The sequence below is a fragment of the Camponotus floridanus genome, unplaced genomic scaffold (genome assembly GCF_003227725.1).
Source record: "Camponotus floridanus strain SB8 unplaced genomic scaffold, Cflo_v7.5 scaffold299, whole genome shotgun sequence".
Classification (NCBI taxonomy): Eukaryota; Metazoa; Arthropoda; class Insecta; order Hymenoptera; family Formicidae; genus Camponotus; species Camponotus floridanus.
This window is the reverse complement of record NW_020229435.1, coordinates 6258-28600: the sequence shown is the minus strand read 5'-3', so window position 1 is coordinate 28600 and position 22343 is coordinate 6258. Positions and strand designations below refer to the sequence as shown.

The 22343-nt window shown below is 39.0% G+C and overlaps 2 protein-coding genes and 1 long non-coding RNA gene across 3 annotated transcripts; 2 read left to right on the top strand and 1 right to left on the bottom strand.

The window, feature by feature from the left end:
- Positions 1-6227: 6227 nt before the first annotated feature.
- Positions 6228-6480, top strand: LOC112638386. Its single transcript, XR_003122973.1, has 2 exons — positions 6228-6294; positions 6441-6480. It is a non-coding gene; the product is annotated as an uncharacterized LOC112638386 (long non-coding RNA).
- Positions 6481-18589: 12109 nt separating this feature from the next.
- On the top strand, positions 18590-19311 carry LOC105253701. Its single transcript, XM_011261900.3, has 3 exons — positions 18590-18729; positions 18856-19010; positions 19091-19311. The coding sequence occupies exons 1-3, from the start codon at positions 18695-18697 to the stop codon at positions 19309-19311; spliced, it is 411 nt and encodes a 136-aa protein (XP_011260202.1). The 5' UTR covers positions 18590-18694.
- Positions 19312-20208: 897 nt separating this feature from the next.
- On the bottom strand, positions 20209-21127 carry LOC112638385 (putative nuclease HARBI1). The gene is made up of 2 exons (XM_025409972.1): positions 20676-21127; positions 20209-20520 (listed from the first exon to the last, which is right to left on the bottom strand). The coding sequence occupies exons 1-2, from the start codon at positions 21063-21065 to the stop codon at positions 20428-20430; spliced, it is 483 nt and encodes a 160-aa protein (XP_025265757.1). The 5' UTR covers positions 21066-21127; the 3' UTR covers positions 20209-20427.
- Between the last annotated feature and the right edge of the window lie 1216 nt (positions 21128-22343).

Below are 22343 nucleotides of genomic sequence, written 5' to 3'. Positions count from 1 at the left end.
TCAAGTCACTGTGATTTGAACGCATCGATACGTCGGCAACAAAAGTATAGTGCAAAGTAGTGTTCTGTTAGAAAGATTTTGCGCGATTTCACGTTCAAGCGAACGGTATTGTTTATCGTGTGCAAAAATTCACGTACAAATGCTCCGTAGAAAAGTGTGACGTAGTGTAAAAAAGATAAGAAGAAATGGAAAACATCGAGCGGACTGAACGCGATCTGATGGAGCGATCCCACCAAATTGCCACCTTGGGCGAGTATTTTGCATGGCTGCAGCGTTGCGAGGAAATAATCAAAGAGCTCGAAGAACGCAGTCGTGTCAAGCGTCCGCGACTCTTGATCGGATGTAGACAATCCCTGGTAGCCAAAATCGCGCGACTCGAAAGTGCAAAAATTCGATTGCAGAGACGATTTATTCCCAGTGGTGGCGATTACAGCGATGACAATAACGCGGAAAGACTCGTTTGGCGAGAGATCGATACCGCGTTTGATAGCCGAATTTTGACCGGTGCTGTAATTAATACAAACCATATCGAACCTCGTCAATTTCTCGAGGATGCCGAAGACATTGTGATAGAACATGTGCAGGACGCTCTAAAAAAACACAACACTGTAAAAGTGAACACTGTGTTTAATGGTGAATTTGTGGCCGGAGATAAACGCGCCAATAAAAGTGTGAATACGAGAAACTGTGAACTCTTTCACACATCGGATTTACGCGAGTGGTACGAACGGCGCGTTATCGAGTTCATCCTAGCATCTCTGGAAGAGTTTCAGGAACGCGACAGCGGGTGGGCTTTGTCGCGAATACAGAATTTAAATGTAAATATAAACAAGTATAATCCTTTGTGTGCGGGATGTCACATCAAGTCACCGCGAGAGATTGCGACGAAGAGAGCGGTGATAAACGTGCAATCGAAAGACAATGCGTGTTTCGCGTGGGCAATGGTCGCCGCCCTATACCCCGCCGAAAGGAACGCGGAACGGGAATCATCGTACCCGCATTACGCGACAGTGCTGAATCTCCGGGACATTGAGTTTCCATCGACTGTGAATCAGATTAAGAAATTTGAACATACAAATGACATTTCAATCAACGTGTACGGCATCGAAGACAAGAACGTTGTCCCGATACGTCTTTCGGATAAGAAGCGGGACAAGCATGTTAACTTGCTGTACATTGAAGATGACAACAGCATGGGACACTTTGCTTGGATAAAAAATTTATCCAGGCTCGTGAGCTCACAACTGAGCAAACACAAGAATCACAAATATATCTGCGACCGGTAAGTTTATTTTATATTATTTGAATAATTATAATTTATATAATTACAATATGGATTGTTTAAATCTTAATTAAAATTTTTCTTTCTTTTACAGATGCTTGCATTATTTTGGTTCGGACGCCAAGTTGCAGTCGCATACGGTCGACTGCGGGGAGATGAACGACTGCGCTATCCGATTGCCGAGCGACAAAGACAAGTGGCTCGAGTTCCACAACTACAACAGGAAAGAGCGGCTTCCATTTGTGGTCTATGCCGACTTAGAATGCGTTTTGGCCAAGATGGAGGAAGAGAAAGAAAAGAACGCGTACCAGCATCATCGGGTATTTAGTATAGCGTATTATATGCATTGTTCGTACGACGAATCTTTATCGGCGTATCATTCGCGTCGTAGCGCCGATTGTATAGCATGGTTCGTCGAAGATCTTAAAAATTTAGCGATTCGCGTTAAAAATATTTTAACGACTAATGTCCCTATGGTAAATTTAACATCGGAAGAGTGGGAAAAATTTCACAGCGCAACGTATTGTCATATATGCGAAAAACCGTTTACGTAAGAAGACGATACACGCGTACGCGATCATTGCCATCTGACCGGTCGGTATAGAGGTCCAGCACACTCAAATTGCAATCTAAATTACAAAGAATCATTATATATTCCGATAGTATTTCATAATTTATCAGGTTACGATGCACATTTTATTATCGAAGATATTGCTACGGCGTTCGAAGGGAAAATCGAATTACTTCCGATAACCAAGGAAAAATATATTTCGTTTACAAAAACTGTTAAAGTCGCACAGGACAATTGGAAAAATTATATAAAATTAAGTTTTATCGATTCGTATAAATTTCTTACAGCAAGTCTCGACAAATTGGTATCTTATCTAGAGAAAGATAAACTCAAAATTTTACATTCACAATTTCAAAATTTATCTGCAGAACATTTCAATTTGTTAACGCGAAAAGGTGTATTTCCGTACGAATACATCGATTCCGTCGACAGGTTGCAAGATACGTGTTTACCATCGCGCGAATCATTTTACAGTTCTTTGACCGGCGAAACTGTATCCGAGAACGATTACGCGCACGCCGAGAACGTCTGGTCGCGATTCTCCATTCGGACGCTAGGCGAATATAGCGATTTGTATCTGAAAATCGACGTCTTGTTATTAGCCGATATTTTCGAAAACTTTCGAGATAAATGTATCGAAAGTTACGAACTCGACCCCGCTTATTACTATACTCTCCCCGGATACACATGGGACGCCATGTTGATGCATACGATAATCACGTTAGAGCTGCTTACAGACATCGACATGGTTATGTTCATCGAATGCGGTATACGCGGTGGTCTGAGCCAATGTTCCAACAGATACGCGCGCGCTAATAACACGTACATGAAAGAATCGTACGATCCAACGAAACCATCGTCATACTTGATGTATTTTGACGTTAATAATTTATATGGATGGGCAATGTGTCAACCGTTGCCCTATGCCGATTTTCGATGGGTCGACGACGTGTCGAATTTTGACGCGTCATCTATCGCACTAGATTCCCCTACAGGCTATATCCTCGAAGTCGATCTCGAATACCCGCGACATCTTCACGATACGCACATTGACCTACCGTTTTGTCCGACGCGCGACAAGCCGCTCGGTAAGCGGGAATTCAAACTGCTTGCAACGTTATACGATAAGAAGCGTTACGTGATACACTACCGTAACCTACAGCAATGTACGCGTCACGGCCTTCGTGTAACAAAAATATATCGCGTATTACAATTTACGCAATCTCCATGGCTTCGCAGTTATATCGAATTAAATACACATTTCAGAACACTCGCGAAAAACGATTTCGAGAAAAATTTATATAAATTAATGAATAATGCTGTGTTTGGCAAAACGATGGAAAATGTGCGGAATCGTGTCGATGTAAAATTATTAACAAAATGGAACGGTCGATACGGCGCGGAAGCGATGATCGCGAAACCGAATTTCCATAGCAGAAGCGTTTTTTCGGAAAATCTGATTGCGGTAGAATTGCGCAAACTCGAGGTGAAATTCTACAAACCGATTTATGTGGGTATGTGCATACTCGACATATCCAAGATATGTTTGTATGAATTTCATCACGAGTACATGTCTCCTCAGTATCGCGATAAATGTAAGATTATGTATACCGACACAGATAGTTTGATATATCACATTGAGTGCGTTGATGTGTATGAGAACATGAAGCGCGATATCGCCAGATTTGACACGAGCGATTATGCGGTGGACAATGCGTACGGTATACCGCTTGAAAATAAAAAAGTACCGGGCCTGATGAAGGACGAAAATAACGGTGCTAAATAATGACCGAATTCGTCGGGCTCAGAGCAAAGATGTACGCATTACGAGTCGATGGGAAAAAGGATACAAAAAAAGTTAAAGGCGTCAAGAGCAACATTGTCGCGAGAACGATAACATTTGACGATTACACGCGGTGTTTGAAAGAAGAAATTGAAATGACTCGCCAGCAGTCGTGTATACGATCTGAACTTCACCAAGTATACACGATCCGCGAGACGAAAATTGCTTTGAGTCCGTACGACTGTAACGGTGCACTCCGATGCACCGTTCCGAATTCCCGGCAACAACACCGCCGGAAGCTGCCGCCCGGTGGAACACCCGCCGGGCAGAGGCAGGGGCGCGGTGCGCCCACATTTTTAATACTTTTCAAAAATCGGGGCCGTTGTAAATCCAAAACGGCCGAGAATTGCCGAGCGAAGCCGACGCGGCCCGATCGACCGGCGAAAACCCGCGCTCGGCGCAAACCCGAATCCCTCCGAACGGGCCCGACCGTACCGTACCGCAATTAACCCGTTCGGAAGGGGTAACACCGCCGCGCGCCGACGCGGGTAATTAGCCGGTATAAAAAGGCCGTATTTCAGCTAAAAAACACATTCTCCTGTTCCGCTCTTAAGCTGTACGCTCGAGAGAAATTACCAAGCACCTAAAACCGGCACTACCGCCCCGATCGAACCGGTTGAGAGTACTCAGCCTAAGCCGAGAGTTCTCGCTATCGCGTGGGGTACTGCCTCCATCCGCTGCTCCACATCCCGGCTGGCAAAACCCACAAAAGGTGGAGTTCAGAGCCGCCCCGATCGAGAGTTCTCGAGGCCAGCTGTTCTTAAAGCGCGATCCCGATTTATTAGCGCGATATTTCCGTTCGCGGAGATCGCATATTATTTCGCGGAAATAGCGTATTATTTCCTGGAATTCACCGGCTTTTTCTTCGTACACAGGATTCCCGGAATGACGGGATTCCCCGTGCAAGAAACGCGGTAAAAACACCGGCACAACAACGCGAGGTCTTCGACCGATTCTGAGCGCATATCCGCACGCGTCAAAACAACGTTTTTATACACGCGTATCATACCAGCGAATTTATCGAATTTACGAACCACAGTTATACCGGCGCATTGAACCACCTGCATTTTGCATGCGCATTCAGACGTTTATACACTCGAACACGCTCACATTTATAATCGCAGCAAGATACACACTACTTGTACACACGCATTCGATTTGAATAAATACATTCTTTCTTTTTACATCACAATTCGCTCACCATTCATTACCCCGAATCCGACGAGTTTATCCGCAATCTAATCTCCGGGAAAAACGGAACGTTACACGACGATAAGCGGTATATCGTACCCGAAACCACAGATATATTACCATGGGGACATTATAGGATACCATTGTAATATGTAATGTAAAATATATAAAATGTAAAATGTGTGCGATAAATTATCTATTAAAAGAATTATTAATAAAAATTTTTATATTGCATATATTTTTATGTAATGTAATGTATATTTCATATATCTTATTATCTTATTAAAAAAAAAAAAAAAAATACATGTACTATCGAAAGGAATATTAATAAGGATTTTTTGTATTTTTTTATATTTCATATATTTTTATGTGTATCTCATACATCTTATTATAACTTATTAAAAATACATGTACTATAGAAAAGAATATTGATAAGGATTTTTTATGTATATTTTTATGTATATTTTTATTTTTTTCAAATATTATAATGTTATACATATATATTTTTTCCAGAAAATTAAAAAATAAACACTGTATGATTAATTAAATCACATTGTCTTTATGTATCTAAGAATTGTGTGAATTGTCAAATCCCAGCCATTTCACGTAAACCTCATCACCCCTCCTGCGCAGTACTTTCTCCACGAGATACACGTCCGGATAATTCGCGCGATGCAACTCGTGTTCGTAGAACACTCCAGCGATAGATTTTTTGTGATAATCCTCAAGTAGATAGCTTACGGGATTAGTATGCTGCACTTTTATAATTTTAAACACCTCGGTTGTCCAATTTGGCGTGTAATCTTTCTCGAAAACTGTCTTGTACTTGCTAACGCGTACCGAGTCACCTACTTTGAATTTCACCGGACCCGCGATATTTACATGGTTGTACACAGTAGCCAAGAGTCTTTCAGCGATCGCGGGGGTAATGGTGCGGTCCCATGATACGGAACGTATGCGCAATGCGGAATTGGCGGAACGCTCGTGATTGGTTTAACCTGTTTTACGTCTGTTCCGCCGATTTCTATCCGCAAGTTTCTATTTTATACACATTTTGTGCGGAACTTCGAAATTGTGTGTATGATGAAAAATGTCGAAACAGCAAATATCCGTAAACATATTATTAAAAAATATTTTAAATAACATTAAGTTTTAAATTAATAATTTAATATTATTGTAATATTATATTTAACAACTTTTTTACAAAATATAAGTTTATTACTTATACGGGAGGTTATGATATTGGTGGTTATGATTGTTTATTATTTATTTTATAGAATAAAAAATGTGGGTATTGTGGATACATTCTCCCACAATCTTTTAATTTATTAGACCACTCTTGTTTTCAACCATTTAACAAGGACAATGATTGTATAAACGTGGATGAAAATTTAGTAGTCACTGTCAGTAAGTATTATTTTAGTAATTGAAGCATATTTTTTTGACAAAGTATGCCATTATCTTTTGAATTATTTATTGAAAAATTATACTGTCTGGCAATGATACTGACAAATTTCTGTTTGCCACTGTTATAATTGTTCCTCTTATTTTAGTATCTCGCATAGAAGAGTTCAATGAATTTACTTTACCAAATAAAGAATTAAATAATTCACAAGAAGAATTAAATAATTCACAAGAAATTGATAAAGATGAGTTATTAATATATTATGTATCACAGAAGCGAGCATCATTCGATCATCGGATATCAGCAAATGAAAGAAGCACTTTAAAAAAAAATGAATTGTGGCAAGAAATATGCAACTCATTAGGAGGTTAGTATCTATATTTTGGCCATGTATGATGATATTATTGAACATCAAACATTTTATTTAAATGTGTATTTATAGGCATAATGAGTGTAACCGAAATTAAAAAAAGGTGGCGATATCTACTGTGACGTGACGCTTTTTAAGCTCCGTCACGATTTCCCTGCCGAGGGAAAACAGCATGCGCGGGATCGTCTCTCGCGCCTGAGAGGAGACTACCGCTACTTATTATTCAAATGCATAGACTTGTGTTTAGCGAAATTTAAGACCCGCGATGCGAATACGGCTACTGTGCGTGCGTGCAGGATCGACCATTTGTAAAAGAAGCTACCGCAAGATACCAAGGATACCGAGAAGATACCGGAGATACCGCAAGCATCAGGTCAAGTACTAAGGTCCCGCGCCGCCGCTCTTAGTAATGTCAGGGAGATTAAGTCTGCATATTTTTCAGATGTAAAAAGAAATGGCAGCGAATCCAGACGACGGTGCCGAAAGCAACTTTACAGGCGGCCGACTGGAAAACAAAAATCTCGGAGGGAGACGCGGATACGGCCTGGCCAGCCGGTCACGTCCCCGAGAATCGGCACCAGCACGAGCACCGTCGCTGAGGAATACTGGGCCTCTGTGTAAGGGCAACGCCGTAAAACATCAGCAACTTTCGAGGGGGCGGAGAATCCACCCCATTTTTCCCGGAATCGACAAAATGCGCGGAAGATCGGCGCGGGATTCGAGGGCCTTGTGAGCACAGACGAAGATCGTCACTGTACGGTGAGCTAGTGTCCGGTGCACATCAGCGAGAACCTAGAAGAGACGATCCTGAGGGAGCAGCCACCTGAACAAAATTGTAAGCCGTCGCACAAGTAGCCGATTAGAAATGTTCATCCGGGATCAGCTGGTGTCATCGTGCCGAGATACCGTCGCAGGGCGGCTATCATACCGTAATAAAGATTACCGTGAAGTTTGATACTTGTACCGTAGTTGTCGGACGCCAGCTGTCCCCGGAGTCGCGGATTTGTCCCTCTCAGGGGTGTTCGTGCCGTCAGTCCGTGGTATTATGTATCGTTTCCGTATCGTTTAAAAATTGTATCGTTCCCGTTAACGTTTTTTTTTTGTATCGATACTCCGAGCGTGACGCGGTAATTTTTGGTCGAGTATATCGCATACCGGAAAGCGGGATTTGAGCGGGTAATTTCTTCGCGAGCGTGTGTTACCGAAATTAAGAGAACGGCTCTGCAAGAATATTACGCGAAATCTCCGCCGAAAAGTATTTAATGTATCACTTGTTCGAAATTTCCGTTACGCGGACGTCGTGCTATTGTTAACGAAACAAAAGGTCATGCTGCGACCGTTACATCGGGTAAACAATTTCCGTCTACCTCCTTGAAATTACCGTTAAAGAAAGCTTTTGTTTTTCATCAAGACTTTGTCGAAAGTCATCGTTAATTGCCGTGAGAAAAGGTTCGATTCGAGGTATATCGAACTTATATAAAATACGTATACCGTCTATTTCGGGTTAAAATTCTGTTTATTTCTTACAAGGAAAGGGTCGGAAGTGTCCCCCTCCGATTTTAATGAGCTTTGAATATGTTGCAGTCTAGATCAAAATAGGAGACACGTATTTTTTTATAAGTGCTGAGTCGGCCGTTAAGGGGGTGAAACACCTTCTTGAAAAAAATCGATTTTTTCATTTCTCAGCGGATACCGTCGAAGCGATAAGAGATATAAACAAAAGTTTCAAATAAAAGTTTTATGGTCTTTAATGTACTTCAAAATCATGTAATCAAATTTGTCGAAAATGTCATATTTTTCGAAATCCCCCCCCCCTCCCTTTTAATGTTTGAAAATTTTTAAATTTGTCTCATAACAAAACTTATAGCTCATTTAACGACAAATTCAATCATATATAATAAAGTTGTATTCCGAAGTCACATTTTTCAGAAATAAATTAAAAATATCCCTATACACTACTATACGCCCGCTTTATCCGCCTTATGACGCTCGTTATTCACAGCGACAGTCATTTTTCTTCGCAAACTCACAGAGGCAACCATAAATTAGCAATAAATAATTTATGAGAATATATTTTTATAAATTATAGAAATTATATTTATAAATATAATTATAAATTATATAATAATTATAATTATAATATATGTCTATATTATGTGACAATAAATATACATATAATTTATATGGAAAAGTAATGTTTTTAATGCATGAAAAATAAAACTAGTCGGACAAGGAAAATTATTGATCAGATGCCGATGTTAATAGATTCAATTCTATGAATAAACAGATGTCGCATTCGCGAAATGAGTTGGTGCAATATATTATTTTATTAACAACTGCGTGCAGTGGAACACATATTACTATTAAAGCGTCTATCGAATATACGCGAGCGCGATAGTAAATATATTTATATATATAAGAAAATAATTAAAAGGATTATAACTTATAAAGCGAGCGAAAAAATGCGTCGCGATAAGAAAGTCAGCTGCCCGAAGTGCTGATACAGCCAGTATCACACGGCCAAGTCATCAAACAGAGGAAGAAATCACTCTCGAAATAGCGCTGAATTGCAATAAAATGCGAGGAAGTCTTCGGACTTCCTTCGCTTGCATTTTGATCACGCCACTTTAGAAATAACCAATGATTTTATTTGGTCATGCCACCGCGCGATCCTCCTCCGATAATCGTTCAGAACCGGAGGCGTTAAAAGCCACCGCCTAGAAGCGGCGGACAGTCACAAATCAGTTATCAAATAATTAACAAGTGCTCGAGTTAATTAACAAGACTAGCCGTTATCCTGAAAAAACAATTGTGCCCCACGCACACAACAATACAGTATGTATGTACTTTTTCGATTTTTAAAACTTTTATAGTTTTTTGCTTTTACTTACACTTCATTCAAAATTGCGGTTTATCTGTTTTGTTTTAATGTATTTAAATTATAATTAATATTTTATTACTTTATTTAAGTTATGTGATAAAACTGTTCTATTTTTCATGAAACTCGGAAAACGTAACAAATTATTAATACGCATTAAATAATAAAATATTTTTGTTGCTAATAAGTATTTTTTTGCTAATATTTATAAAACAAATATACATAATGTTAATAATTTTTTTAGATAATGTTTAATCCAAGAAATGTAGCAGTACTGCTATACACTGCACTGTATATGACTGGGGAATTCCCAGAAAGTCCTGTTACAACAGATGAAAATGAAACAAAAGACATGATGGAAAATATGCTTCGATCAATGTATGAAGAAGCGTTTGAAGTTTATGAAGAATCATCATTAGATTTTCAAAACGAATTTGATATACCTGAAGTAGAACCTGTAATTGATGAAGAAAGAGAAGAAGACACATATTTTGTAAAAGAAATTGAATGTGTTGCGGATTCTGTACCAATAGAATATAAAAGAAATGCAGTAGAGTTATGGAGAAGTGGAACAAAAAAGTCAAGAACTCTTGCATCTATAAGAAATAGATTTCGGAAAGTCACGTCATTACGTCAATTAAGAAGATGGGAGCAGCAAGTAAATCAAGGTGGCAACAGATTTGATAAACTGAAAGAAATTTCAACATATACGTTAAATAAATTCCATGAAGGTATTGAAAAGGGAATAATTATTCATGACATTGATATTGCTCGATGGGCTCTTCGCGCACAGAAGGAAGTAAATCTACTTGGGTTTACAGCATCATTATCATGGGTAAAAAGGTTTAAGCTTGCACATAATATCGTATCTAGAAAAATTACAAAATTTATAACAAAAAAAAATTTAGCGTCAGACAAAGATTTAGAAGCACGAAGCAAGTCATTTATCGAAAATGTTAAATCTTCTATTATACAATATGGAATTGAAAATGTATATAATTCGGACCAAAGTGGATTTCAATTAGAATTTCATTCCGGTCGTTCACTATCACCTATTGGTATTAAAAAAGTAGAGCGCATAGTACAATCCATATCAGCAACTACACATAGTTATACTATACAACCTATTGTTTCAGCTGATGGTAGATTATTATCGCCTCTGTTTATTGTTTTAAAAGAACCTACTGGAACATTTGGTCCAATAGTAAAAGAAACAATGTTTAAAGATAATAATATCTTTGTCATGGCATCAAAATCTGGAAAATTAACATCGCATCATTTTGAGATCTGGATAAAAGAAGTGTTTTTTCCAAATGTTGGACCAAAATCAGTGTTATTATTAGATTCTTGGACTGGTCATTGTCCTGATATAATTCAAAGAAACAAACCAGATTTTATAGACAATATTAATTTGTTAACTATACCAGCTGGAGCAACGGGAAAAATACAACCTTTAGATGTATTCGGTTTTCGTTTATGGAAAAATTTTGTTAGACATTTTTCAGATACCATCATGCTTTTAGATCTTGACGTCAAGCTTCATTCAAGAAACAATATTTTAAAATTACAATCATTAACACATAATCAATTTTCATCACCAAGGTTTAAAAATTTATTCAAATATGCATGGTATAAAAGTGGTTATTTAGAAAAGAAACCAGAAGAATTTGATACACCAGTAGATTTTTGTTTCAAAACTAATTTAAAACCAACATGTGATATTTGCGGTGAAATTGCTGTAATTTCTTGCGCATGGTGTAAAAAATCCCTTTGTATCATTTCTTTCATGATCATCATCTTTGTAACCGATATTAACCATGAATATTTGTTATTCTTGTATGCAATAATTATGTACGGTATTTTATGTAATATTTCCATATACATATATATAATGACTTCGGAATACAACTTTATTATATATGATTGAATTTGTCGTTAAATGAGCTATAAGTTTTGTTATGAGACAAATTTAAAAATTTTCAAACATTAAAAGGGAGGGGGGGGGGATTTCGAAAAATATGACATTTTCGACAAATCTGATTACATGATTTTGAAGTACATTAAAGACCATAAAACTTTTATTTGAAACTTTTGTTTATATCTCTTATCGCTTCGACGGTATCCGCTGAGAAATGAAAAAATCGATTTTTTTCAAGAAGGTGTTTCACCCCCTTAACGGCCGACTCAGCACTTATAAAAAAATACGTGTCTCCTATTTTGATCTAGACTACAACATATTCAAAGCTCATTAAAATCGGAGGGGGACACTTCCGACCCTTTCCTTGTTAGTTGTCTATTGTTCTCTACCGTTAATTATTCGTAATTGTGAACGTTACCGTCAAAATTGTGTGAAATTTAGGTTCGATTTATATCGATATTTAGCACGAGGCTCACGCCTCCAGGAGTGTTCGTAAACCTTCCGCGTAGAATCATCTGATCGTAAAATTCCTGTACACTCTGGTTACCGTTAATTACGTGGATTACCGCCATAAAACTAGTGGATAATTATACCGAAATTTGTTAGCGAGACGAACGTCTCGATATACGAGCTGAAATCAGACGTAATTCGTTCTCGAGTTTGGTAGATATTTCGCCGCTAATGTTCACGACCTTCGATTACCGTCATTATTGAAAGGCTAAAACTATTTTAATACCGTTTTTTTTTTCCTTTTTTTATTGCCGACTCAGAGTCAATATTTCAAGTAGCCTCTCGGAGAGTATTGTATCTGACCTTCGCATCAGCCGTTATAACGTGTCCTTTGTTTCCGCAATTTATAAGATAACCGTTATATTTCGAAATTTATCTGCTTTCTTTTATTATTTTATCTTGTGCCTCACGTTCTTGTATATTTACCGGTATAGTTGCCGATTTTCTCGCTATTATATTAAATTTATCGCTATTATATTAAATTTATCGCTATTATATTAGATTTATCTGTATTATATTAAATTTATCTATATTATATTAAAGTCGATTATACTATTTATTGTGTGTGTACTCTAACGTTACAATATATATAATTAATTGTGAACAAAATAACGGAGTAGTCATTTCTCTCGCCTAAAGATAATCTAGCGCTCTCTCCCCCTTACCGTAACTAATTCACAAAGAACTCTGCCCCTCTGCCCTAAACTGAACTTGCCGTTACCGTTTCGATATCGTGGCGCGGAAATACCGCGCCTGACGCCCATAACCTATCTCCCTTTTTGTTGGAGATTCTGTTACTGTACGTTATCGCCATTTTAAGATACCGTTACCGCCATTTTAAGATCCCGATACCGCCAATTACTGATCCCGCCAAATTTGCACGCCACCTCCTCGGGAGCGGCATTCCCGAGGCGGGCGACGGCGTCGCAAAGATTTTGGCGCCCAACGTGGGGCCCGACGCCGTGTGAAGATACCGTATAAAATCGAATAAAATAGTGGATTTTTTTTTTCCTTTGTGGGAGAGAGCTAGAGAGAGAGATGGAAAAGGAATCGTTCTCGTTGGCTTTCTTAAGCCGAAAAATCGTTTGTTCAGTGTTGTGTTTTTTTATTATTGTACTGGTGCCGTTAAAAATTTTGCAGTGTTTTTTTACTTTTCTGGTGTCCCGTATCAAACGTACCATCTGGCTGGGGTAAGTTAAGAGCAATTTAAGGCCGGAAGCGGCCTGGAATTTGTGTGCTTCGCGTATAAGACTACCGTTCAAAGTTGCATAGGATTTACTTGCGTTTTTTCTCTCGTTTTGAATTTAGGTCGCCTACCGTTCGTTTATCGTTCTTGCCGATACCGAAAATTCGATTTTATTATCATTTTACCGTTATTTAGCCGTATATCGATAATCTTGTGTGGTGAATTTTTTTTTCTTATCATTACCTTAATACCGTTAGTGGCTCCGTGATTAGAATCTAAAGGGACAATCTTAAAAAAATTTTTTTTTGAAAACCCGCGATCGTTCCTTGGAACAACAAGAGACTTATTTTGATTTTCATTTTTTTTTATTATTACCGTTAAGATTTTTAGACTTCTTGTGTTTAATATACCGTTTAAACTTTTGAATTTTGTTTTTCTTTCTATACCGTTATCCTTAGTATTATTAGTTTTTTTTCTTCTTGTACCATATTATTATTTGGATTTTTGAATTTCTTTTATGATACCTTGTTGTTTTTATTTTTTTTTTGAAATTATCTTTTCCTATAACATATTGTTTTGATTTTTGAATTTTTTTTTCTTCCTGCTACCCGATTGTTTGATTTTTTTGAATTTCTTTGTTTTTCTCGCTGCCGTATTGTTTAACTTTTGACTTTTTGTTTTCTTGCCGTCACCTATATTATTTTGAATCTCCTTTTTGTTACCGTACTGTTTTGACTTCGAAACATTATTTTGATTTTTTAACTTTTTTTTTTCTTTCCCCTTCTGGCTCTTATATTGTTTTTTTTGTGGTTTTTTTTTATTTCTATACTTCTGCCGTGTTGTTTCGACTTTAAATAAACTTTTTTTTATTATTATTGCGGCCTCTTTCCCGTACCGTTTTCGATTTTGAATTTATTCCTTGGTTATCTCGATCTTTTTATTTTTTTTATCTTATTATATTATTACTACCGTTATTATTACCATTTTCTTTTCTTTTTATTTGATTAACTACCTCGTTTATTTTTTTTTGTTTTTGTTGTAATTTTCGCTAATCGGTAAGTCTCTTGTTGGCCCTATGAGGGAGGATAGCGATCCCCATCAGTGGATACAGGGATTAAGCGTCGGTCAAGCGCGTCGCCACTTGTTAGATCGGGGCCTGAGTGCCCAGGGGATGTTGCCGGTTTTTGGGAATGTCGTCATGGTACCGCAGATTCCTTCCCCAATTCGCGACCCTGAGCGAACCATTGACGCGCCTTTTGAAAAAGGGCAGGCGCTGGGAGTGGGGGGATGATCAGGGTCGCGCCTTCGATCAAATCAGGGGGTTACCGAGATCGAACCGGGGGATACCGCAAGATGGGCAGCCCGTATGAAGGACATGCAAGTCCTGAGGAAATGGGTTATCGAAAACTTAGACAGAGCTTACGAGAGACAGGCTTCGCGATACAATTTACGTAGGCGTGATCACACGTTCAAGGTAGAAGATCTGGTGTTGAGACGCCAACATATTTTATCGTTGGCGGCTCAGAATATAGCTGCAAAATTAGCACACAAGTTCCAGGGCCCGTTTAAAGTAGTGCGGGTGATCTCTCCAGTCGTATATGAATTGGGATTCCTGGATGGGTCACCCGCCGGCAAAAGTCACATACAAGACTTGAAGCCTTACCGTCTGCCCGATACCGTTTAGATGCCGAGAAACGTAATGGACTGACGTGAGATGAGGAGGATCTGGCGGGCCTTCTGGTCGCGTCACAGATCCGTCTGGGAGCACATCGAATTTCACGATGAGGGCTTCTGGACGGATCTGGAGGACGTGGCTCACCAGGTCAGAGAGGCCCGCTGGACAACGGACGGGGCCGTGGTGCGGGAGTGGCCATCCTCCCGGAGCACCTCGGTGCAAACCACGTCCGACCAGGGGGTAGCGAGGGGGACTCAGACGGACGCCCCCGAGCCCCACACGGAGTCCTCGCCACGGGGGAGGGCCCGATCTTTGGAGCGCGCCGTGGAGCCGGGTCAACACCGCGCCACCTCCGCTGGGAGGCCTCGTCGCCCGGAGCGCCCGACGCGAGACGCACCCTACGCTGTGGGGTGCTGGAACTGCGGTTCCCAGCAGCACTCCTACGCGCGTTGCCCCTTGCCTCGCACGGGTAGCTTTTGCTACGGGTGCGGGCACCGGGGGGTAACGTTGCGGGATTGCGACCGCTGTGGAGCCGCCTACCGCCGCAGCACCCCATACTCGGCGTCGAGGGGACCGCGAGCGCCGCCGCCAACACCACCGCCAGTGCGGGACAATTCGCCCCTTCGGGAGGGATGGCCCTGGAAGAAGGACGTGGGGGCCGATTGGTCGGAGGAATCCCGCCTCCGCTAAAGACATTTGTGTTTTTTTCCTTAGAATATTTTTTTTTTAGTTTCTTTTTTTTTTCTTAGTATTACTTTCTTAGTTTTTAGTTGTTTAGTTTAGTTCTTAGGCTTAGTTTCGTTTTTTTCTTTTTTTGTTACCGTATCGGCATTTTTCTGTTTTTTTTTTCTCGAGTTGTTAAGTTCCGTTTTCTTTTTTTTTTTTTGCTTATATATCAAGTTTATTTTTGTGGTTTATTGTTCATTTTGGAGGTCGGTCGAAGAAGGGCCGGAATAAATAAGTTTACTCTGACTCCAAGTTCAATCAGTTCTCCCTACCGTCTCCTGATCCCTTATCTCCTTCTGGCGTTTAAAAACGGAGTTAAAGGGTGTGCGAAAATACCACGGGGAGAGGACGCGATGGCTGAAATCGAGTCGCGATTTTATCAGAAATGGTAATGGACCACGAACTGTCGGGCTACGGACACCTCAAGGAAACCCGAGGGGTTAAGTAGTCGTCTTATCACGAAAATGGAAGCATAGCTACCGGGGCGACGGTCGTCGGTGTGCCGGGTCCCAAGGTCCCCTCGGCACTCGTCTGGGAAGGGGGAGTTGTGACGTGACGCTTTTTAAGCTCCGTCACGATTTCCCTGCCGAGGGAAAACAGCGTGCGCGGGATCGTCTCTCGCGCCTGAGAGGAGACTACCGCTACTTATTATTCAAATGTATAGACTTGTGTTTAGCGAAATTTAAGACCCGCGATGCGAATACGGCTACTGTGCGTGCGTGCAGGATCGACCATTTGTAAAAGAAGCTATCGCAAAATACCAAGGATACCGAGAAGATACCGGAGATACCGCAAGCATCAGGTCAAGTACTAAGGTCCCGCGCCGCCGCTCTTAGTAATGTCAGGGAGATTAAATCTGCATATTTTTCAGATGTAAAAAGAAATGGCAGCGAATCCAGACGACGGTGCCGAAAGCAACTTTACAGGCGGCCGACTGGAAAACAAAAATCTCGGAGGGAGACGCGGATACGGCCTGGCCAGCCGGTCACGTCCCCGAGAATCGGCACCAGCACGAGCACCGTCGCTGAGGAATACTGGGCCTCTGCGTAAGGGCAACGCCGTAAAACATCAGCAACTTTCGAGGGGGCGGAGAATCCACCCCATTTTTCCCGGAATCGACAAAATGCGCGGAAGATCGGCGCGGCATTCGAGGGCCTTGCGAGCACAGACGAAGATCGTCACTGTACGGTGAGCTAGTGTCCGGTGCACATCAGTGAGAACCTAGAAGAGACGATCCTGAGGGAGCAGCCATCTGAACAAAATTGTAAGCCGTCGCACAAGTAGCCGATTAGAAATGTTCATCCGGGATCAGCTGGTGTCATCGTGCCGAGATACCGTCGCAGGGCGGCTATCATACCGTAATAAAGATTACCGTGAAGTTTGATACTTGTACCGTAGTTGTCGGACGCCAGCTGTCCCCGGAGTCGCGGATTTGTCCCTCTCAGGGGTGTTCGTGCCGTCAGTCCATGGTATTATGTATCGTTTCCGTATAGTTTAAAAATTATATCGTTCCCGTTAACGTTTTTTTTTGTATCGATACTCCGAGCGTGACGCGGCAATTTTTGGTCGAGTATATTGCATACCGGAAAGCGGGATTTGAGCGGGTAATTTCTTCGCGAGCGTGTGTTACCGAAATTAAGAGAACGGCTCTGCAAGAATATTACCTCACGCGAAATCTCCGCCGAAAAGTATTTAACGTATCACTTGTTCGAAATTTCCGTTACGCGGACGTCGTGCTATTGTTAACGAAACAAAAGGTCATGCTGCGACCGTTACATCGGGTAAACAATTTCCGTCTACCTCCTTGAAACTACCATTAAAGAAAGCTTTTGTTTTTCATCAAGACTTTGTCGAAAGTCATCGTTAATTGCCGTGAGAAAAGGTTCGATTCGAGGTATATCGAACTTATATAAAATACGTATACCGTCTATTTCGGGTTAAAATTCTGTTTATTTCTTAGTTGTCTATTGTTCTCTACCGTTAATTATTCGTAATTGTGAACGTTACCGTCAAAATTGTGTGAAATTTAGGTTCGATTTATATCGATATTTAGCACGAGGCTCACGCCTCCAGGAGTGTTCGTAAACCTTCCGCGTAGAATCGTCTGATCGTAAAATTCCTGTACACTCTGGTTACCGTTAATTACGTGGATTATCGCCATAAAACTAGTGGATAATTATACCGAAATTTGTTAGCGAGACGAACGTCTCGACATACGAGCTGAAATCAGACATAATTCGTTCTCGAGTTTGGTAGATATTTCGCCGCTAATGTTCACGACCTTCGATTACCGTCATTATTGAAAGGCTAAAACTATTTTAATACCGTTTTTTTTTTCCTTTTTTTATTGCCGACTCAGAGTCAATATTTCAAGTAGCCTCTCGGAGAGTATTGTATCTGACCTTCGCATTAGCCGTTATAACGTGTCCTTTGTTTCCGCAATTTATAAGATAACCGTTATATTTCGAAATTTATCTGCTTTCTTTTATTATTTTATCTTGTGCCTCACGTTCTTGTATATTTACCGGTATAGTTGCCGATTTTCTCGCTATTATATTAAATTTATCGCTATTATATTAAATTTATCGCTATTATATTAGATTTATCTGTATTATATTAAATTTATCTATATTATATTAAAGTCGATTATACTATTTATTGTGTGTGTACTCTAACGTTACAATATATGTAATTAATTGTGAACAAAATAACGGAGTAGTCATTTCTCTCGCCTAAAGATAATCTAGCGCTCTCTCCCCCTTACCGTAACTAATTCACAAAGAACTCTGCCCCTCTGCCATAAACTGAGCTTGCCGTTACTGTTTCGATATCGTGGCGCGGAAATACCGCGCCTGGCGCCCATAACCTATCTCCCTTTTTGTTGGAGATTCTGTTACCGTACGTTACCGCCATTTTAAGATACCGTTACCGCCATTTTAAGATCCCGATACCGCCAATTACTGATCCCGCCAAATTTGCACGCCACCTCCTCGGGAGCGGCGTTCCCGAGGCGGGCGACGGCGTCGCACTACGGGATTGTTTTTTAAAGGCAAAAAAAAAGGAACATACTTATATCCCAAGTGGATCTGCTGCTGAAGCATTAAACAGTAAAAAAAATTCCTTCCGCTTTTATGAACAGATGAAGTTTTTAAATGACGTCATGGGAAAAGCTCCGTAAGTTTAATAATATATAATATTGAAAAAGGTTAATAATTTAAAATACAGAAATATTTGATACTTGATTTTGTTATTGAGTTTTTCGACTTTATCGAAAACGCTAAGTGTCGTTTTTCTTTCTAGAACAAGTACTAGTCTACCATTAAGCATTCAGAATGATGACGATGATGAAAATATCTCAGTTGAAGCCAGAAACTCTTCAATGTTAGTGTCCCCACTAACAAGCAGCAGCGTCATTGCATCAAGTTCTGAAGAAAGTAATTTTAATTCAAATAGAAGTATGTTTCTGTTATTAGTATTCAATTATTAGAAATTTTAATAAATTTATCTCATATTCAAAAAATTAATGATATTTCAGAAAGAAAAGCTGACAGATCGAACAAAGAGTTAAACGAAGAGTTTCATGACACTGTTATAAATGCATTAAGAGAAACTAAGGAACCTGATGGTGTTGACGGGTTGTTGTTACTAGGCGAAGGATTAAGAAAATTGCCTTATAGAGCTCGAACTAAATTAGAAATGAAATTTCTTGCAATGTTGATGGAGGAACAAGATAAATTGCATGATCTGCTAATATAAAGTATAAGCTTATATATATTATTATTATTATTATCTCTATTCGTTATTTTATTTTTTGTTACATTAGTATTAATTATGAATCAATATTTTATTTTTTATTACATTAATATAAACTATGAAAAAATATTTTATTTTTTATCATATTAGGATTAAAAGATTTATTCTAAAAGATTTATTATGAAATTGTTATTTTATTATATTTTATTATATTTATTATTTTATTATGACAAACTGTATTAAATAATTCTTGCTTACATTTTCATTATAATAATCTTAAATAAAGTTATTTTCAAACAAAATATTTTTATCATTACACAATTACCTGATAAATAAGTTTTACTTCATAATCATATTTGTTTATAAGTATACTTATGTTTACAAACTTACTCTATTTACAGTATTTTATTTATAATACTAATAACAGTACTATTTATAATTTTTTAGTAAAAAAATTAATTAAAACAAATAAATTAAAAATCGTTTTGCAAGGCTTTTGCCCACTGGTAAGATAATGCACCAGCATTTTGAAAATAGGTTGAATACGCTTCTCTAACTGCAACAGCGTTTTTATTGCCTCGGCTTCGACAAAGTGGTATATTACGAATGCCATGACTTGTACGCGCATCATCTGGAGTTAGATGCAAATATAATTTATTTCCAGTTAATTTCTCTTCGTTCTTAATAATAAAATTGTGCAGTGTTACAGTTGCTTGTATAATTTTACGTGCATTTCTGACATTCGCGATAATTGACCTTCGGTATATTCTCCATCGAGCAACTAATATGCCGAAAGCGTTCTCTACAACTCTTCTTGCACAGCTGAGTCTATAATTAAAAATTTTATTATATTTTATTTTTTTTTATATTTATAAAAATTTTATTATATTTTATTTTTTTTTCCAATATCAAGTTTTCCACTGCGCGGATATGGCCTCATTATGTGCATTGATAATGGGAAAGCTTCATCCGCTACTAATACATATGGTAATTCTGGTCCATTAATTTCGATCTGTCTCGGAGTTGGTAGTTTGAAAGAATTAGCTTCAAAGCGTTTCCCAATTTCGCTGTTACGGAAAACTCCTCCGTCACTTTGTCTGCCTTCGGCACCAATGTCAACTATTGTAAAGCAATTGCATCGCTGATTCCAAGAAGATTAATGCTGTGATGACCTTTGTAATTGTAATACATTGATCCGCTATTTGGCGGAGCCTGTAACAAGAACATATAGACATTTGTTTTTTTATCATAATTTATATTATATATTGAATATAAAACAATTTTTTACATTTAACAAAGCCTTTTATCTATTATTAATAAAGTTCTAAAATTATATAAATAAACTCAGAATTCCGTTTAAAATATACCTGGATTTGAACATGTTTTCCATCGATGGCCCCTATACAATTAGGAAAATTCCATAATTGTTGAAATTCGTCAGCTACAGATTTCCAATTTTCTTCGTTGTCCGTTAGAAAAACTGAATCTTTTAAACAATTCCAAATAATTTCACAAGTCTCACTTATAATTTTTGATATTGTGTTATGTGCAATTCTGAAAGCATATGATAGGGATTTCATACTATCTCCTGATGCTAAATAACGCAGTGTAATCTGGAGCCGAGTGTCAGGCGAAATTGGTTCGCGAACAACATATTCTTTAACAAGGAATGGTCCAACTAATGCTAATAATGCGTCAAATAATTGAGATGCCATTCTAAAATAATCCATATATTTTTCTGTGTCTTCGATCAGCATTTCCTTTACAAGATTCTCACTTGCTCCTTGTTGGAATCTTCTTTCTAAGCTGAATATAGGTCGCACCCAATATTTTCGTCGTTTTTTAATATTTTCATTTCTTTTTACAATTATATACAATGAATATAATTTTATAATCTTACGGCGTAATTCATTCTTTTTAAATATACACCAACTTTGTTTTAATTTACTTAACAGTCCACAAATAATAATAAACAATTTTTCAGAATCCATATTCAATATTAAGATGTTGTCAGCTTTGAAGGTTATATATGAAATTCATGAATTTTTTGACATATATGTGTGAATCCGATCCGCATAAATTTGTATTTCCTATGTCCCATGCAGCGGAAAATACGGAAGCGTAATTTGTGCGAGCCAATAATGTACGCTGTTCCGATATAGACAACAAAAAAATCTATGGGAAAGAATCTTGTGATTGGCCAACACCAATTGCGCTTCCGCGTTTTCCGCTCCATGGGACATAAGAAAATATATTTCAACGGAACGCAATTGACGGAATGTCTGTGATTAGACGAACTTCCGCCAATTCCGCATTGCGCATACGTTCCGTATCATGGGACTGCACCATAACGTCGACGGGCCGCATACCGATCGTTCGATGCTTGCGCGCGTTGTAATTCGGTACGAGTTCCGGCAAAACGTTGATCCACTTGTAAGATCCGTTTAGCGTAAACATCTTCCACATGTCGTTTTTCAGCGTGCGATTGAATCGCTCCACGATCGATGCCTTTAATGTCGAATATGTAGAATAATGATTGATGTCGTGTTTTCGCATGAGCCGTTGCACGTCGACGTTATAAAATTCCTTCCCCATATCGGTCTGTATATTTTTCGGACACCTCTTGCTATCTCGAATTATCTCGGCGATAGCGTCAGCTATCTCGCTTCCACCTTTACTCTTGAGTGGTACGGCCCACGCGTATTTGCTCAACGCATCGATGACAGTGAGTATGTAGTTGTAACCTCTGTTGAAACGAGAGTACGGACGCATCTCGACGATGTCGACTTGCCACAGGTCATCGTATCCCCGCACAATGACGTGTCTTCGGGGGAAATTTTTTCTCGGTGCGTGCAGTTCATTCACCAACTGCCGTTTCTCTAAACTATGTTGTTTCTTCGCTTCCTCGATTATTCCCAATCATCGATCCATCGTTGTTTTGATTCGTCGATCAAATAAACGATACGTGTCACCATGCGTTTTATTATTCGTTGTCACTCTTTAGCCGTTCACTGCCGTTCGACAGCCGTTCAATA

What these genes read in the sequence shown, in the direction of transcription:
- LOC105253701 (XM_011261900.3), top strand. Translation starts at nt 18,695, where the DNA reads ATGAAGTTTTTAAATGACGTCATGGGAAAAGCTCC. An exon ending in GACGTCATGGGAAAAGCTCC is followed by an intron (nt 18,730 to 18,855) that starts GTAAGTTTAATA and finishes TTTTCTTTCTAG; the next exon opens with AACAAGTACTAGTCTACCAT. An exon ending in TAATTTTAATTCAAATAGAA is followed by an intron (nt 19,011 to 19,090) that starts GTATGTTTCTGT and finishes ATGATATTTCAG; the next exon opens with AAAGAAAAGCTGACAGATCG.
- LOC112638385 (XM_025409972.1), bottom strand. Translation starts at nt 21,065, where the DNA reads ATGCTGATCGAAGACACAGAAAAATATATGGATTATTTTAGAATGGCA. An exon ending in GAAAACATGTTCAAATCCAG is followed by an intron (nt 20,521 to 20,675) that starts GTATATTTTAAA and finishes TTCTTGTTACAG; the next exon opens with GCTCCGCCAAATAGCGGATC.